Genomic DNA, 17847 nt, shown 5'->3' on the forward strand with positions numbered 1-17847 from the left:
AAAAGCTATCAACCCTGTATAACTGCACCCCGAAAATCAAAATATAGACCTCATGCAAACAATATCCGGCACTGATTCTAGTAGAAGTGGCTTTTCAAAACCTTTTTGCAAAACAGAGTGAGAAAACTACAGTTTTAAGCACATTTTTAGAATCCTCATTAAATTTCCTATCCAATAACATAAAAAAAACTACAAAATTTGTTATAGTCAAGGAGAAAAACAGTGTCGAAATTTGAACTGCTAGAAACACAGTATTTGTAATTTATCGGTCAAATTTTCCTGGTAAAGTAACAACGCGCAGTTATCTTTGTCAGTGATATTTCCGACACATTCAGTCTCACTGACAGAAATGAGGTTCAAATCAAAATAATCAATCAACTCTGCGCTGAAACTTACTAGACTTTGTAGGGGGATGATTAACCACACAGCCTTCTCCACAATAAAATATTAATTTATTGTGGAGAAGGTGTGGTTAATCACCCCCCTACATTCGTACTTACACCTGCACTGTGACAAAATGCACTACTTCTTTTCCTTACTAGACTTTAATTTAACAAAAAATAAAACGTTAAATTTACAAGAAATTCCTCATCTAGCAGGCAAATTTCAATAAATTTTGAAACAGCCTGACCTCCAAAGAGTTTAGCCAAAATTATCCTCTCCACTGAAGAAGGCGAACACTTTTTAAACGAACAACTTGGTAATCTCCTAAGTTGCTTTCAAAAATAATTCTAGAAATGACAAACTTCTGATTTATGTTAAGTGAAGAAAAACCATTTTTGTTTGAAGTTTTCTAGGAGAAAATAATTTTGAAGATTCAAGTTCTGTTGTATTTGATAAATAAACAACCTTAGAACATTCTGTATAGAAACCCTGCATTCTCACTTTACTGGGACAAAGTTAATAAAGATGCAGAAATCTTAGATAATGACTTGAACGCAACTTATCGCGGTGGTTAATAAAATAAACATTATTGTCGTGACACTGACTTGATAACCTATCCAAAATTCATTATAACAGTATGAGTCTTGATATGAATACTACAAGGCACAAGAGTAGTAGTAATAACCCGCGCTTTAGTGATTAAGAAATACCGTGAAAATGCGATCAAAAATTAGAGCCGGTTTTGGTATAATTAAAAGGTGGTGCCATAATTCAGGAAATGGACCGAGTGTTGGAATTTTAGGCGTCCCATTTGATAAAGGACAATCCAAGAAAGGAGTCGGAAATGGACCAGCTGCTATTAGAAATTTGGGATTGATACAACGTCTTGAAGAAATTGGTAAAGTTAAAAAAAATATATTATACAGAGTGTGTTTAGCTTTGTAGTTTGGTAAATAAAATAGAGGGGAATAAATATTAATATTTTTTTATCTTCCAAAGATTTTAGCACACAGCCACAGACAAAATGTATATGAAATTAATTTCTGCGGGACTTTCTCTAATTGTAATAACTAGCACAAATACTATTATCAGATAAATTACAAATAAAACCAACAGTTTCGAAACTGTTTCTTTGTTGACCTTAATAGTTTAAAAACAAATTTTAGTTGTTAACCAACGTTTCTTCGACAGTCGAGAAACAGACTTTTAAATGTTATTTTTCTTATTGAGGGAAATTTAAACCTGGGCATAAATAAACCTTTTATTAATGTTCAGAGAATCTAGCTGAGCTTTGGTATTGTTTTTATACTTTAATTTAAACATTCATTAATCATCAAACTGTAACTACCATAACACAACTTGATTTGTTCTAGAAGGAAAATTAGACATCAAAGACTACGGTGATGTATCCTACCAAATTCCCCCCGATTTAAAAAACGAAAACGTCCCAAATATGAAAGAATACGCTCACATAGCTGCCTGCAATTATCAAGTATCAAAAACTGTAGAAAACATTCTGAATGAGGGAAGAATATGCGTGACCCTTGGAGGAGACCATTCTCTAGGTAACGGCATTAATTGCGTTACCTAATCCTTATTAATTGATGAACGTTCAAAGGATTGGGAACTGTGGACGGCCATATAAAAGCAAAACAAGAAAATGTTTGTGTTTTATGGGTGGACGCGCACTGCGACTTGAATACCAACGAAACTTCCAGTTCGGGGAACGTTCATGGAATGCCGTTGGCGCTTTTAGCAAAAGAACTGTCCGACTACTGGCCGTATTTGCCGGGAATGGACTGGCAACAACCCGTCATTTCTTTGAGAAATATCGCTTATATTGGTCTGCGAAGTGTTGATCCCTATGAGAGACTAATTATAGACAAACTGGGTAAGTAAAATAACCGTACGAGAAGTAAAGACATAAATAAGAATTTAGAGGTGTTTGTCACATTCAAAATGGTCCTAGAGGCATCTGACACTCTTTAAAAGGTTCTCAATAGCATTTAGCAGTTTATGGAACTTTTAAAGTAATCCTAGAGGCCTACGACGATTTAAAATAAGTCTGAGAAGCTTTAAGACAGTTGTAGAAGCCTCTGGAACTTTTCAGGGAGTTCTCAGTAGCATTTAGAGGTCTCTAAGAGATTCAAAATTGTCCTAGAGGCCTTTGACAATTCAAAACAAGCCTGGGAAGGTTTAGAAGGTTCTCAATAGCATTTAGAGCTCTATGGAATTTTTAAAATGGTTCTAAAGGTCTCTGGCAGTTTAAAAAAGTTTAAGATAGTTGTAGAGGGCTCTGGAACTTTTCAGAAAGTTCTCAGTAGCACTGAAAGGTTTATGGAACTTTCAAAGTGGCCTTAGAGGACTCTGACATTATGATTGATTAATTAACTTTTTTTGTGTATCTGTTCTTAGGTATAAATGCTTTTGGAATGGAAGATATTGAAAACTATGGAATAAGCACTATTGTTGACATGGCCCTAAACAAAATTGATCCAGAAAAGGAAAAGTCAATTCATGTCAGCTTTGACATTGATTCCTTGGATTCTTTAGAAGCACCTAGTACAGGAACTGCAGGTAAAATTATTAAATGAACGAAATAAAATCCAATAGCATTGTTTCTTTTGGATTTGCTACATAAAATTATTTCTAGTTAGAGGAGGAATGACACTTAGAGAAGGAATCCAACTAATGGAAATGGCTCATAGAACTGGACGATTAGGCGCTATAGATATGGTGGAAGTGAATCCGAGCATTGGCAGTGAACAAGATGTGAAACGAACTGTAGAAGCAGCCATTTACATTATAGCGGCTGGATTGGGACATTCTAGGAGAGGATTAAGACCTAAACACACTGATACCTTACCGTTACAAACGTTTCCGCCAACGCGACAAGTTATTTAAGGTGTCATTTGCTAAGTGTTTTTTTTTAAACTCTTCGAATAAATAGTACGGTTAAATTTTTGAAAATGGGCTTACCAAGCAATGTTGTTAAAAGTTGGATGTTTGATCATTTTCTGGACCAGTTGTGTGCTAGGTTCCTCCAGACCACTTGCAACTGAAATTGTGCTCCTCATATGCTTTTCCGCCAACTCTTCTTCACCATGCTGTAATGTTAACAGTTTAAAATTTAAAATTAAATATGTAAATTTAAGGACTTGACAAACCGACACCGACGAATGCAGAACAAGACAGAATTTTTATTTCTGTAAGAAATCTGTCAATGTCCAATATTAGGTATAAATTGCAGCTGCTTTGAATACATATTTTTGAATATACATGTAAATAAAACTGAAAAGGTATAACTAAGCGCTCGTTCTTAGTAAAAACAAATTAGTGATTTTATAATCTAAAAAAAAAATACATACAAATTATATAAAAATCACTATTAGGTACTATATTGGTACCCATAACAAAGAATATAGTATATTTCCAAAAAAACATTATTTTACAAAGTCACCATCATATTATCTTGGATTCTAAAAGAGGTTTTTCCAGTAAGAGTCGATCGAAACTTAGCCTAGCCAAATCAATAGTTTGGAACCGTCCATCTAATATTAACTCTGATATGGCTCTACCAATAGCAGGAGCTTGTTGAATTCCTAAAACAAAAATTTATTACTTGATGTTTAAAATTATTATAATAAGAAATGATAAGTCATCCAATGAACATTTATATTATTTTAAATAGTGAATAACTTACCGTGTCCACTGAATCCACTTGCAATGTAAACATTATTGTAAAATGGATGTGGACCAACAATGCCATTTTCGTCAAAACTATTATACTCATAAAAACCACTCCAACCACTTCTAACCTAAAGTGAAGTATAGGAACAATTTTATACTTGTGAACTACTTTAGAATAACAGTATAAATATAATACCTTTACAGCATTAAATGCTGGTACCCTGTTAGCAATAATTGGCCATAGATGTTTGTCAAAATAATCAAAGTTTACATCTAAGTTAGTTGTTTCGGGTTCGTTTTCAGGACTTGGCGAAATTCCTCCTACAAATTTACCACCTAAACCGTCTCGCCTGAAGTACGCGCCTGTATAATCAATTGTCATAGGAGCATTCAGTCCTGGTGCATCTTTTTCACAGTCAAACACGTATACATAACGTTTCCTAGAATGTACATGCAATAAACAATTGTTTAACAATGCAAAACGATTTGAATGAAGCTCCTTTAAACAGAGCACTTTGTCATAAACTCTATTTTTGAAACTTATTATTACACTCACCGTTTTTCTATAGGCAGAGGCAAAGATAATAAGCCACTACCAGTACCAATTTTAAGGTATTCAGCCACTTTTCCGGAATCTGCGCCGGCGGCTAGTATACACACAGCAAAACTAATTTTTCGAACTTTGCCGTCTGGCATCTTTATCTGATGAAATAATAATAATTTTGTAATGACTTATTATCGCTTAACTCTCTTATCACTAACACCACACACCCACATTTAGAGGTTTGTCACATTCAAAACGGTCCTAGAGGCCTCTGACAATTTAAAACAAGTCTGTGAAGGTTTAAGACACTTGTAGAGGCCTCTGGCACTCTTTAGAAGGTTCATAATAGCATTTAGAGGTCTATGGAACTTTCAAAGTGGTCCTAGAGGCCTCTGGCAATTTAAAACATGTCTAAGAAGGTTATAGAGATAACAGAGATAGACATTTATAGAGATATACTTCTGGCACTTTTTAGAAGGTTTTCAGTAGCACCTAGAAGTCTCTGGCAGAATCAAAATGGTCCTAGAGGCCTCCGGCAATTTAAAACAATTCTAGAAAAGTTTAAGACAGTTGTAGAGGGCTCTGGAACTTTTCAGAAAGTTTGCAATAACATTTAAAGGTTTTTGGCATATTCAAAATGATGTCTGAATGTCTTATGATAATTTAAAACAAGTCTGGGAAGGTTTAAGATACTTGTAGAGGACCTCTGGCACATTTTAGAGGCTTCTCAATAGCATTTAGATGTCTATGGAACTTTCAAAATGGTCCTAGAAGCCTCTGGCAATTTAAAACAGTTATGGGAAAGTTTAAGACAGTTGTTAATCTTTTCAGAAAGCTCTCAGCATACACACTAAAAACAGCGTTTAGCAGTACTGTTTTTCAATCCTCTTTTTACCAGCACACTGTTTATTTACAAAACTGATAAAAATATCAAAATAATCTGATATTAGTTGAAATAAAATGAGATAAAAGATGTGACCCAACAGTCAAAACAAACCAACTTTCTTCATATAATAAGTACATCAACAATAAACATTAACTTTGCCCTATGTTATCCTACACATGAATTTCTAATGCAACATATTAAAAACATAAAACTTCTTACCAGAACGGCATTTGGTTGTTCTATAGTACGTTGATTTACGCCATCAATAAATAAATCCTGCCTTTCATCAAACAAAAAGCCAATAACTTCACCATTTACATAATGGGCGTTTTTCTCTTCAGCTCCTTGTTTCAGTAAAAGCAAAAGAGACCATGGATCAAACCATCCCTCCTTTTCCAAACCAAAACATCCTAGTTCAATATCATCCACATTCATCCAAGGAAATCTAGTACAAAATTAGATTATATTTAATGTTATATTAATTTTTGTCTCAATTTATTGTGGGATACTGGATAAATAAGTTTACTGTGTATTCTACAGAAAGAAAAATGATGAAATTAAACAACTTGTCAGTAAATCACTCATTTTTGTTTTGGGTAAATTTCTCAACTTTTTATAAAATGCCCAAATCCTTATATAGATTCAAAAAGTGGAAGAAAAATGAAAAACTAGGGTATTTTTTAATAAAGGTAATTATACCTACACAAACCAAAAAAAACAAATTTATTTAAATTATCAACAACATACCTGTCTTTTAATTGGTGTTTCTGCAAAACAACATTATTAGCTCCCATTTCATTTTGTAATTTACTATTTTCTATCAGCTGTTCTGCACCTTCTTCACTAGCTAATACAAGATAACCATGAGGAGTGAAGGAAACATCCGCATTTGGACCAAACCTTTTCTTCAAGGTTCTTATAAATTCAAATCCAAACAGAGACATTTCAATGTTTTCTGGCAGTGAAAACTGCTGTCGCAGCCCTCCTACGGACAAAGCTGTTGCACTAGTTGCATACTGAAACAAAACAAATTCTACAGTATTGATGAGAGGAAAACTGGGACAACTGAAGTAATTCAATACTTACGGTAGGATCTTTCTCAACTACAAGAACATCAAATGAGTCAGCATTTGATTTTTCTTTAAGCCAATATGCTATGGAGCTACCTATTCCACCACCACCTATTATAAGCACATCTGTGTGAGTGGGGTTTCTTGGTGCAACAGGTCCTCCTGTAACCACATTGTACGCATTGGTTAAGTCCGAACTTAAAACTCTCAGTGTTCTTAGTATAGGGTTTTCAAATTCTTCATCCCCTTTGTCTTTAAAAGCATAAAGAGGTGTTTTACTAAACAATCTTATAAAATGAAGCCTATTGGGTTTGGTTGCTAAAGAAAGACCAGAAATTCGGGATAGAAACATTTTGTTAACTGAAACAGTCAGTATTACGTATTGTTTAATAGTTACTTTATTATGTAGTGTTTTATATTGTTTTTTTAAAATTTATTAATAGGTTATAAAAAAAAATTGGTAAACAGAAATTTTAAGGTTATGGGCTAACACAACTACTTTTCTTTTAAAGCAGTATTGGTGGTTGCCTATGCCAGAATTAAACAGGGATTACTGATTTAATAAAAACCTTCTAACTAAAGTAACAAAACTACAAAGCTTTAAAACTCATAAAACAACCGTTCTGTAACTGTTGGATATCAATTAATTTTCTTTAACTTAAATTATGCTCTAGGAATGTGTAATATTTGTATAAGTTGATCAGAGAAGAAGAGAAGTGAAACCGCAAGAACTGTCGGGCACTGACACATGACAGCAAAACTCTCATGTCATGTCCTTCACATCATTCCTTATTCATTATTTCATTTTCCGTTTCCTTGTTTAGAAAGATGGCAGACGTTTCGCTTTACGAAGCTTTAGGAGTTAGCCCTTCAGCTCCAGACCATGAGATTAAAAAGGTAAGTTAGGAAAACATTCTTTGTAATCCCTAGTTTAATATATTGTAAAAATTATCACGTGATATAATTCTGCACGTCCTTTGCAAAGGACTAAAGTTTAATGTATTTCCACAGTTTTCAAGGATAGACAACATGTTTCTACACTAATTTGGGTTTTATTAAGTCATTTCTTAAATTTGGATGGCAATTTAGTGGCAGAACATTTAAAATATATTTTTTTATTTTGTGCAGGCAATCATGTCCTTTGTCAAAGAAGGTATAATTAAAAGATCTGATTTGCACCCAACACCTAAGTAGTTTTTCTAATAAGTAGTATTTAGTAAGGATAATTCTGCTCATGACTGTTGTTCTTATAATCACTGGTAACAAATAGCAAAGCCAGACTAAAATTTTATTAAAAATTGATCTCTCAGGTTTGACTACTGCCACCTGATAATGCAAATGAAAGCATTGTTTTACAAATGAATCCCAAAATTTATGATTTGGCCCTGAACCATGCGGTTTGTTGTGGCAAAAATATGGAAATAAAGTGTCTCTGTTTTTAGAAAAACATTTAGAAAAGTGGATCAAAAAACCTCAATGCTGCTCAAATTTGTTAGTTTAGAAAAAGTATTAAACAGTACATTTAGTTTTTGAAGATTTATGTTTGTAAATATACAAGTTTCTAGGTGATGCCATTCTAGAGAAGTCAGTCATTCTTATTCTTCAAAAGTCCATTAGTCATCTTAGAATTCTTGTAAAATATTCTGTGGTTAGTTTGCAATTTTTAGCCAATTATCTAATCTTGGTTTTATAAGTGATCTGAGTTTATTAACTTATTTTGTACTTTACAGCCATGTGGGATTATACCATGTTAATTATTGTTTTTCAGTATGAGGATGTGTTGTTTAATAAATGTTTGATTCAGATAACCCCAGAGAGAGAAATCCTTCAGGGGAGAGAGATTGTTTCAAAGATGCATTATGTGTTTGTTACATAAAATCATAAAATAGCTAGCTTCATTTCTTCCAACAATAATTCTTGACTTTCTGGGTTTTTTATATGAATTAACAAAATTCAGAATGAAATATTTGGACAATATTGTAAATAAATCTTTTGTATAGAATGCTCAATTCCATGTTTTCCCTTTAGTAAACACTGAAATAAATAATAACACAGACTTTATATCAAACTTTAAGGTGTGTTTTTGAACACTGAATAGTAAAATTAACATTTATTGATCCTATGTTCAGAATGTATGTAAATTTAAATTGATTGCATTGAAACATAAATTATTTCCACTATTAATGTATTGTTCTAGCAATACCGAAAGTTAGCAAAGGAATTCCACCCTGATAAGAATCCAGAAGCAGGCGACAAATTTAAAGAAATTAGCTATGCCTATGAAGTGTTATCTGATCCTAAGAAAAGACAGTTATATGATCAAGTGGGGCTGAAAGGCTTGCAAGAAGGAGCCCACGATCGTGCTGACCTGTTTTCAAAAATGTTTGGTGGCGGCTTTTTCGACGATCTTGCCGGATTTGGGGGCGGCAGAAGAAGGGGAGGGCACCGTGGAGAAGACACTGTTCATTCCCTAAAAGTGACTTTAGAAGATATGTACAATGGGAAAACTTCAAAACTTCAACTCAGCAAGAACGTAATTTGCGCTAGTTGTAGTGGAAAGGGTACCAAAACTGGAGTAGAACCAGAAACTTGCAAAAGTTGTGATGGTTCTGGAGTAGAAGTGACTCTACGGCCTTTGGGACATGGTATGATGCAACAGGTAATTATTTTACATTAATTGTTATCATAAAATTGATTTGGAAATGTTGATAATATTACTAATTTAAAAGGTTTTAAATGAACCATCTTCATGCTTGTTACAAGGTCTTTATGTTCTAGGTAATAACATAAGAACCATTTACCAATTTTGCTTACCTAGTTACAAGAATTTCCAGATTTTCTTATATTGAACAGTGTTTAAACTAGTTTGCTGTGTGTTGTACTTTCCAGGACAAATGTTCTAACCAATTTGTTTAGGCTGGACTTGATTGTGTATAAAAAGCTCTATCTATACATATCTGGATCAGAAATGAATTTTTTTTTGATGTTTTACTCACAACTTTCAATCAACTACACGAAATAATAAAAAAAAATACATATTTCTTACTGCATCTGCATAAGTTTGTGTATAAAACGAAAACCGCCATTAAAAGTGACATTTTAGGCTTTCTAGTATAGAGGGCGGTGTTTGAACAACATAACCAATGAATTAAGACACGTGACTGTTTTAGATGCTAAAGTATTATTTGAAGAGTCACCTAATGTGCAAATGGTCACATGACTCTTTTTACAGTTTATAAAGTCGCATAACAATTTTCAATAATCAAAAAATATAGTTTAAGTAAAGTTTAAGCAAAATTATTTTTACTTTAAGGTTCAATCGTGCTGTAGAAGATGTCGTGGAGCTGGTGAACTAATTGACGAAAAGGACAAGTGTCCGACATGCAAAGGAAAGAAAGTGTGCAATGAAACAAAGATTTTATCAGTACACGTCGAGAAAGGTATGGAGGACAACCGAAGAATTGTGTTCCGCGGTGAAGGAGACCAGAAACCTGGCTACGAGCCGGGCGATGTAATAATAATTCTTCATCAGAAACCCCACGAAACGTTTGAAAGACACGGCACTGATTTGTACATGAAAAAAACCATCACACTCACTGAGGCACTTTGCGGATTTTCGTTCGTCGTCCGCCATTTAGACAAACGTGATTTACTCATCAGACATCCTGCTGGTCAGGTGATTAAGCAAGGAGATGTCAAATGCGTAGCAGACGAAGGTATGCCCACGTACAAAAATCCTTTTGAAAAGGGCCGGCTAAAAATAACGTTTGACATCAAATACCCTGATAATCATTTTGCGACCGAACCAGTTTTGAAGAAAATCGAACAGTTACTTGGGCCGAGAACGCCATTTGTGATGCCCGAAGGCGAAGAAGTTGAAGAGGTTGATTTAATGGATTATGATCCTAACGACAGAAGTTCTGGCTCTGGTAATAGGGGTGAAGCGTACGAAGGTGACTATGAGGAACGTGACGCTCCTAGAATGCAGTGTGTACACCAATAGTGTTAATTAAATAAATTAAGTAACTTGTTGCTAGCATCGTTTGTGCTCTTTTCTAAACGAGGAAACTATTTACACTATATAACAGGTATTTAATAATCATTTAGTTTGTCAGTTTTAAAAGCGGATATTCGCTTTTTGTAAGTTATTTTTACAACTAGGAAATCAAAATTTTTAATTTGAAATTTGTTTCTGATTATACTCTATACTTAGTTTTTACTCTAGATACAATCAAACGGCACTCAAATTCCATCTTAACATTAAAAACCCTTACAAAGCGAATCCGTATCAAACGCACTTTGTAAAAGTATAAACCCAACGTCCTAATACATAAGTGCCTTAAAACAATTATTGTTTTGAAGCTGTTGGAACATAAAGATCTGTAACTTTCTTTGAACAGTGTTAAGATTTGTATTTGAGAGTTCCTCTACACACATTAATGTGATCTTTAATTTACATATTATTTATTTTTTATGTAAAAAATGGGATTTAACTAAAACAATTCGTTCATACTAAATAAAGCATAAACTGGTATGGTGTTTTTTTTTCTATTTCAGTTTAAGCTTAAGCGGGTGCGCAGGGTTAGATATTTCGACAAATATTTTCACAGTAAATAGATAATATATTGGACAAGTGAAGTAGTAATGGAGTTTTTTGCACCCTGTAGGGTGTCCCAATAAGCCGTGCACGCGGTGGAACATGGCTACAAGAAATTTTTATTAGTAAATGTGGGGGAGAAAATACTGAAAATAATTTTCAGCTTTCTAAATCCACCGTTAGGGGGTGTTTCATACCACTAAAATTAAAAACTTTCAAAAACTCTGAAAATCAAATGGAAAGGTACCTATAGTAAAAATCTCATCATAAAAGTAATCCCCTATTCTCTACGAAGAATTTTCCTATTTAACTTTTTCTTCTATCTCTTCAAATAAAGTGGTGGTAGTCCAAAGTTTGCTTTGAAAGAAATGAAATATCTCGAAAACGGCTAATCGTAGAAACTTTGTTTTTGCGGCATTTTAAACAGCATTTTCTGTCCTGTAGAGTGTCCTAAAACAATGTTCCATTTAGTTTTCGGTCTTTTCGTTAGAGGGCGTTTTTACAAAAAATTGCACTTTTGTTGTATCCTTTAGTTTAATATTCAAAAACTTGGCTTAATTGCACTATTTTTGCTAGAGTTTTATACGTCAATGGAGAGCCAATGGAATGACGTTTCTAAAGAGTTCCCAACATTTTTATGACTTTTTTCGTGCATCCTTTTGTTCAATCTTTAATAACTCGGTTATTTGCACCACTTTCAGTAGTGCTTTATACGTCAATGGATAGCCAATGAAATGAGCTTTCTAACAGTCTTCCAATTTGAATGGATAGGTTAGACGGTTTGACCGCTAGAGGGTGTCAAAATGAACAAATTTTTTATGATTTTTTTGGTGCATTCTTTCGTTCAATCGTCAATAACTAGCTTATTTTCCACACTTTGTATAAACTTTTATGTCAATGTATAGCCAATGAAATAAGCTTTCTATTAACGTATAAAAGTTGATGGGTTAGGGGTACGGTTTTGTCGCTAGAGAACGTGAAAATTTTTAATAGTAAAATTAAAAAATTCCGGAGGTGTTACAGCAATTTTAAGTACTGGCAAGAAAAAAGCCAATTGTAAAAAATGACCTTAACACAATTTGTCAAATTGCCAAATGAAAGAGAAACCAAAAGGACTCAAGTTAGAAAAATGGAGATATCAGTACTTAAACCCATAGTAATTACACCTTATTTCAGCAACTATATTTTATCAAAACTTATAAATACAACCAACATTTAATATGGAAAAAACTCTCAAAAGTTGTTGAATCAACAAACCAATTAATCATCATCCTCATCACTAGCATCGCTAGCTTCGGGGCTACTAAGAATTTCTTCCTCTTCGCTATCATCATCTTTCTTGTTTTTCTTTTTATCACTTTCATCGTCGCTTCCCTTCTTTCGTTTGCTGCTCTTATCATCGTTTTTCTCCTGCTTCTTAGAGTCTGGTTTTGACTTTTTCTTACTATCCTCGCCTGAACTGCTGTCGCTTTCTTCGATAAACTCGCGACTCTTGAACGTGCCACTTTTGGATGGGGAAACTTCCACTTTCTTTGAACTGGATGGTTTTTTCGACGATGAGGAAGATGAAGACTTAGACTTAGATTTATCTTCGCCACCTACATTGAAACAATAATTAGTAAGTAGCAGCTCAATAAATTTGTTTTAATTAATTGTAAATAACTTACCGCCCGACGCTTTGTATTCAGCCATTGCTTTGTTGTATTCTTCCTTTTCTTTGGCAGCTTTCTCCTCCCATTTGCTTTTGTCTTTCAATTCTCTCCACATTTCTCCTCCTTTTTTCGCAATTTCTGTTACTGTAATTCCCGGATGTTCTTTCTTAATTTGCTCTCTGGTGGCGTTCAACCACAACATAAAAGCAGTGGACGCCCGTTTCGGCTTATTATCGTCCTTTTCCTTTTTATCTTTGCGCTTACGGGGTTTATCCGAAGAGGGTTTCTTTTCTTTTTTCTCGACCTTCTTTTTTTCTTTCTTCTTTTTACTCTTCTTTTCACCATCTAAGGATAACGAATCTAATTTAGAACGCAACGAACAAATATAGAATATTTTGTAATCTAAGAGCAAGTTGTTTTAATAATATTGAGGTGACGTTTTTGTGGTTTCTCTATTCCTTATTCAAAAATCGAAAAGATTACTACTAAACGCTGTTTTCAGTGTTTAGTTTTGGTTTGACAACGCTCTTTTTCTTTTCCACTGATGTCGCATTTTAAGGAGGGTTTCAGAGGCAACAAACTAGCAAAATTGACTTTCCAACGGTATATCAACTTTGGTTGGTCGGTCATATACTATGGCTTCTGTAGAGATTAAACTTAATCGTTCCAAAAACGGATTAAAATTACCAGAAACCTATAAGGTCATTTTGAAAGTGCCAAGACCTCTAAATGATACTGAAAACCTTCTAAATAGTGCCAGAGGCTTCTACAGATGTGTTAAACCTTCCCAGAGTTGTTTTAAATTGTCAGAGGCCTATAGGATCGTTTTGAATGTGGCAAAGACATCTAAATGCTACTGAGAACGTACTGAAAAGTTCCTGAGCCTTCTACAACTGTCTTAAACGTTCCTAGAAATATTTTAAATTGCCAGAGACCTTTATGACCATTTTAAAGGTTCTATAGACCTCTAAATGCTATTGAGAACCTTCTAAATGTACCAGAGGCCTCTACAGTGTCTTAAACTTTCCCAGAACTGTTTTAAATTTTCAAAGGCCTCTTGGACCATTTTGAATCTGCTAGAGACCTCTAAATGCTACTGAAAACCCTTCTAAAAAGTGCCAGAAGTTTCTACACGTGTCTTAAACCTTCCAGAATTGTTTTAAATTGTTAGAAGCCTCTAAGACCGTTTTCAATGTGCCAAACACATCTAGATGCTACTGACAACCTTCTAAAAAGTGCCAGCAGCCTCTACAAGTGTATTAATCCTTCCCAGAGGCCTCTAGAACCGTTTTGAATGTGGCAAAGATATCTAAATGCTACTGAGAACGTTCTGAAAAGTTCCTGAGCCTTCTACAAATGTCTTAAACTTTCCTAGAACTATTTTAAATTGACAGAGACATTTAGGAACATTTCGAAAGCTAACCAAAATCAAAGACAGTTGGAATGCCCAAAACTGTTTTTAAAACTGATCTGAAACGCCACTACATTTTTTGCTGGATGTGACACAACAGTCAGAAGTCACTAACATGTAAATAATTAATCAGAAGGATCTTTAAATAGTAGTTTACAAAATGCTATTAAAATTTGATAAAAACTAAAATTAGTACAACTTACCAGACCCGCCTTCGCTTTCACTAGTACTGGGATTACTATCAAACTCTTCCGCCACTTCACTTCCGCTCCCACTATCATCACCGCTTCCTTTCTTCTTTACCGCGTCCGGATCAAAGTCTTCATCAGTACTTTCATCTTCATCGTCATCATCTTCATCCCTTTCTTGACCTATTTTAAAAATTAAGTAATGCAGTTGGAATAATAAGTAGTAAATAATGTTTATTATTAGATCCAGTGAATTTTAGTTAGTACAAAATGGTAAATATTGAAACAGAAAGAGGTCTTTACCCCAATAAGCATTGAAATTTGTGTGTGGTGGTTGGTCTTTAACTGTCGATCTGAATTACTCCAAAAACACACCAATATTAATTCATGAGCAGTTTTCTCTGAAGTTGATTAACAAAAAAATAAAAATTCAAACATTGTTTAAATAATTAACTGAAATACTATATTGACCTTTCCATTCTCTGTAGATCTTGGTTAACTAAATATTAAGAGATTCACATAAAAAGATAATGCAACTGTCATGTAGTGCAAATACTATTGGGAGTGATGATGATAATACTAACCTTCAGCTTTAACTCTTTCAAGATAGGCATCTGGTGCAGCTTCTTCATCTGAATCTCCAAAGTCGTCTTTGTATGCTGTTTTGTCCTAATTTTAATAATAAATGTATTGTAAAAAATAATTAAATTAAGTTAATAAGTAGGCAGTATTCAACCTAAGATTTCAGGAAAAAAACTTTGTAGCACGAGAAATCGGTGGACAATTATTATATTCTGAACTCCAAACTGCCACTAAGAAAAATTTTGACTGTATAGAAAAATTCTAGATAGCTTCCTTAGTGCTTTTGTGAAATTAGAATGACTTAATTCAAAAAGGTTGAATTAATACTTGTTTTATTTTCCAGATACTTCCTGCGATTTTTCCCCCCAGTTATTAACATAAAAAACCAAAAACTAATAAAGTAAATCCATCAGAAAACATAAATACTTACTCCTTTTCCTCTGTTCTTGATGTTCAGTTTCTTAGATGTGATAAAATCGAACAATTTCGAGTATTCTTCTTTTTCTATGCTGCTAAATGTGTGAACAGTGCCGGACTTCAACTCGATCTCAAAGTCGAAAGATCGAGTGCTGCCTCCGCCTCTGGCAAAGTTGACGGACGTAATCTCCTCAAAACGGATATGAAGTGGGGGCTTGTGCACATACATAAAACCCCTTTCCAGCGGATACAAAAATCCTGCAGCGGCTTTAAATGAGCACCCCACAGCTGGAGTACCAGAATTTCTGTATGATAATTCAATAATAGTGTTTATTGCTTCATTTTTTTTTAAAACCGTTTACGAACCCTATGAAACCACCTGGGCCTGTAAGTTTCCTTCCAACAATATGTTTCATAATTTTACCCAAAACTTCATAAGTTGGGCCAGACATTTCCTTTTCCAATTTACCTTCAAACTTTTCTTTTATTTCCTCACTAAAAACCAATTAATAAAACTGGTGCAGTTGCAAATAAACTCCCACTTACTCAGAGAACGGTAGTTCCAGTGAGGTTTCATCCTCTTGGTTAAATAGGAAAACTATAAAGTGATACCTTGTCTGACCTTGTTTAATTGGAGGATCGAGACTAACGACGAAAAACATTTGTCTCCCGTCTCTATGCGGTAGTATAAAAAGTCGCAAGACTGTAGTAATTGGAATCTTATAGTCAAATGTTTTTCCATGAAGTTGAAAGAATGATTGGTACAATTTGATGTCATAACGACCTCTACAATAAAAGATAACTACAGTTAATCTGACTATAGCAAAGATCAAATTAACCACCTTGGGGTGAGGCAAAGCAAATCTCTGAATATAGCAATGGCATCGCCTGATATACTGATGACGCTAGCTTTCGACATAACTTGTTCTTGGAATGCTTCAACTGGGTCTGTATCACCAGCTAATTCACTAGCAGGAATAAAGAAGCGCATCTCCATTAGACCTACTGGAGCATCATCATTCTAAAATTTATTGCACATCTCAAAAAAAGACCAATGCTGATTTGTTTTTAGTGACAGTTATGTAGCACCCAAATGGTTGTTATAATACTAAGAAACTAGCATTTTGTCTCAAAAACACTATAGTCTATTTAAAAACTAGGAGGAGGGAATGAAGAAGCCTGACATACACAAGCAAAAGTTACCAAGAAAATCCCCAAATTATATTTATTGGTTTGGGTGGCATTGGCAGTTTGTTGATGTTTAGGTTAGATAAATAATCTTCATTTAATATTTGTTAGTACATATCTCCATACATATTCACTATTAATTGCTTTTCTTCAGGATACAAATGGTCTAATTCTATAATTTTGCTGGGGAATTATTCACATGGTTCTTGGCGTAGTTGAATACATTATGCAGAATGGATATTCAAGTGGTGTATACATTTTTGGTGAAGGAAGATCATGGGAAGGGAGTATGAGTTATTACCACCAAAATTATGTTTAATCTAACTTTAGGTCCTTAAAGTCACGACTGTGTGTCAAACAAACATTTCAATTTGTTATTAAATATACTGATATAAATAGGTAGTGTTTGTATCTTTTATGATGGAAAACTCTTCACACTTTAAAAGGATAAGTTAAGCTAAATCTGCTAAATTAACATTGATTAGTAAATTTTGAAAAATCAAACATTTAAGCTGTCATTTCTCTATTTTACTGTCAATTTTACCATTTACCCAACCAGATTATAGTATCATAGACCTGAATTATCAGTTGGTGCCTTTATCTACTTATGCCAAAAGCAGTCAAAACCAAATTGTAAAAGAATGTGGTTGGTTGTTCAACTATTAAAAATATTTTGTGTCTAAACTAGATTTTATTCAGTAATTCAGTATTCAGTAATAACAAATATTTTTAAAATGGCATTTTGCTGATTAACTATTGATGTAAGTAAAAAAGAAAAAAACATGCTGTAGGATTATTTTAATGCTTTCATTCTTCAGTCCTTGCTTCTGTTTATAACCACTTAATAATGATATAAAACTTAAACTTTTTTTATAATAAAATATTATCCATTATGTAGTTTCCTCATGTTAGGTTTTAAGGACCTTCTATGGTACATGATCAGACATTATAATTCCACAGTTGAACCTTGTATACTTACTTGGTGAAACTCCATAGTAATTTCATTTTTGCCAGCAATACACTGTGACACATTGTTCAATGGTATTTCAAAAGCACTCTTGTCACCAATATCAAAGCTCAGCACTGAGCCACTAAACTTGGCAGTGCCCCAGTTCCATCCCTTCAAACAAAGCTCTTTCTCCAACATATTAAGTTTGTATGTATTCGAAAAGAATTTGGCAATCTTTTCTTAAATAAAAACTTATAAAAACGCCGGGAACATATTTTTGTTTTGACAG

At 33.9% G+C, this 17847-nt stretch overlaps 4 protein-coding genes across 5 annotated transcripts; 2 read left to right on the forward strand and 2 right to left on the reverse strand.

Moving 5' to 3' along the window:
* Positions 1-999: 999 nt before the first annotated feature.
* arg (arginase) lies at positions 1000-3354 on the forward strand. 2 transcript variants are annotated; one of them, XM_081986689.1, is made up of 5 exons: positions 1000-1282; positions 1761-1949; positions 2003-2275; positions 2800-2961; positions 3038-3354. In XM_081986689.1, exons 1-5 carry the CDS (start codon positions 1102-1104, stop codon positions 3286-3288), a joined length of 1056 nt encoding a protein of 351 aa, XP_081842815.1. In that variant the 5' UTR covers positions 1000-1101; the 3' UTR covers positions 3289-3354. The 2 variants fall into 2 exon arrangements, with proteins under 2 accessions (XP_081842815.1, XP_081842814.1); XM_081986688.1 differs by having other exon boundaries at positions 1002-1282; positions 1758-1949.
* Positions 3355-3564: 210 nt separating this feature from the next.
* LOC145733728 (FAD-dependent oxidoreductase domain-containing protein 1 homolog) lies at positions 3565-7048 on the reverse strand. The gene is made up of 7 exons (XM_081986685.1): positions 6591-7048; positions 6252-6520; positions 5724-5949; positions 4631-4776; positions 4271-4514; positions 4088-4202; positions 3565-3986 (listed from the first exon to the last, which is right to left on the reverse strand). Exons 1-7 carry the CDS (start codon positions 6924-6926, stop codon positions 3847-3849), a joined length of 1476 nt encoding a protein of 491 aa, XP_081842811.1. The 5' UTR covers positions 6927-7048; the 3' UTR covers positions 3565-3846.
* A 261-nt stretch (positions 7049-7309) lies between these two features.
* Positions 7310-11108, forward strand: LOC145733730 (dnaJ homolog subfamily A member 2-like). Its single transcript, XM_081986686.1, has 3 exons — positions 7310-7471; positions 8772-9233; positions 9888-11108. Exons 1-3 carry the CDS (start codon positions 7340-7342, stop codon positions 10575-10577), a joined length of 1284 nt encoding a protein of 427 aa, XP_081842812.1. The 5' UTR covers positions 7310-7339; the 3' UTR covers positions 10578-11108.
* A 1223-nt stretch (positions 11109-12331) lies between these two features.
* On the reverse strand, positions 12332-17847 carry LOC145733722 (FACT complex subunit Ssrp1-like). Its single transcript, XM_081986670.1, has 9 exons — positions 17589-17847; positions 16264-16442; positions 15968-16207; positions 15788-15916; positions 15435-15726; positions 15007-15091; positions 14438-14605; positions 12839-13168; positions 12332-12769 (listed from the first exon to the last, which is right to left on the reverse strand). Exons 1-9 carry the CDS (start codon positions 17754-17756, stop codon positions 12432-12434), a joined length of 1929 nt encoding a protein of 642 aa, XP_081842796.1. The 5' UTR covers positions 17757-17847; the 3' UTR covers positions 12332-12431.

This window comes from Ips typographus, linkage group LG9, assembly GCF_016097725.1.
Source record: "Ips typographus isolate SLU linkage group LG9, UJ_Ityp_2.0, whole genome shotgun sequence".
NCBI lineage: Eukaryota > Metazoa > Arthropoda > Insecta > Coleoptera > Curculionidae > Ips > Ips typographus.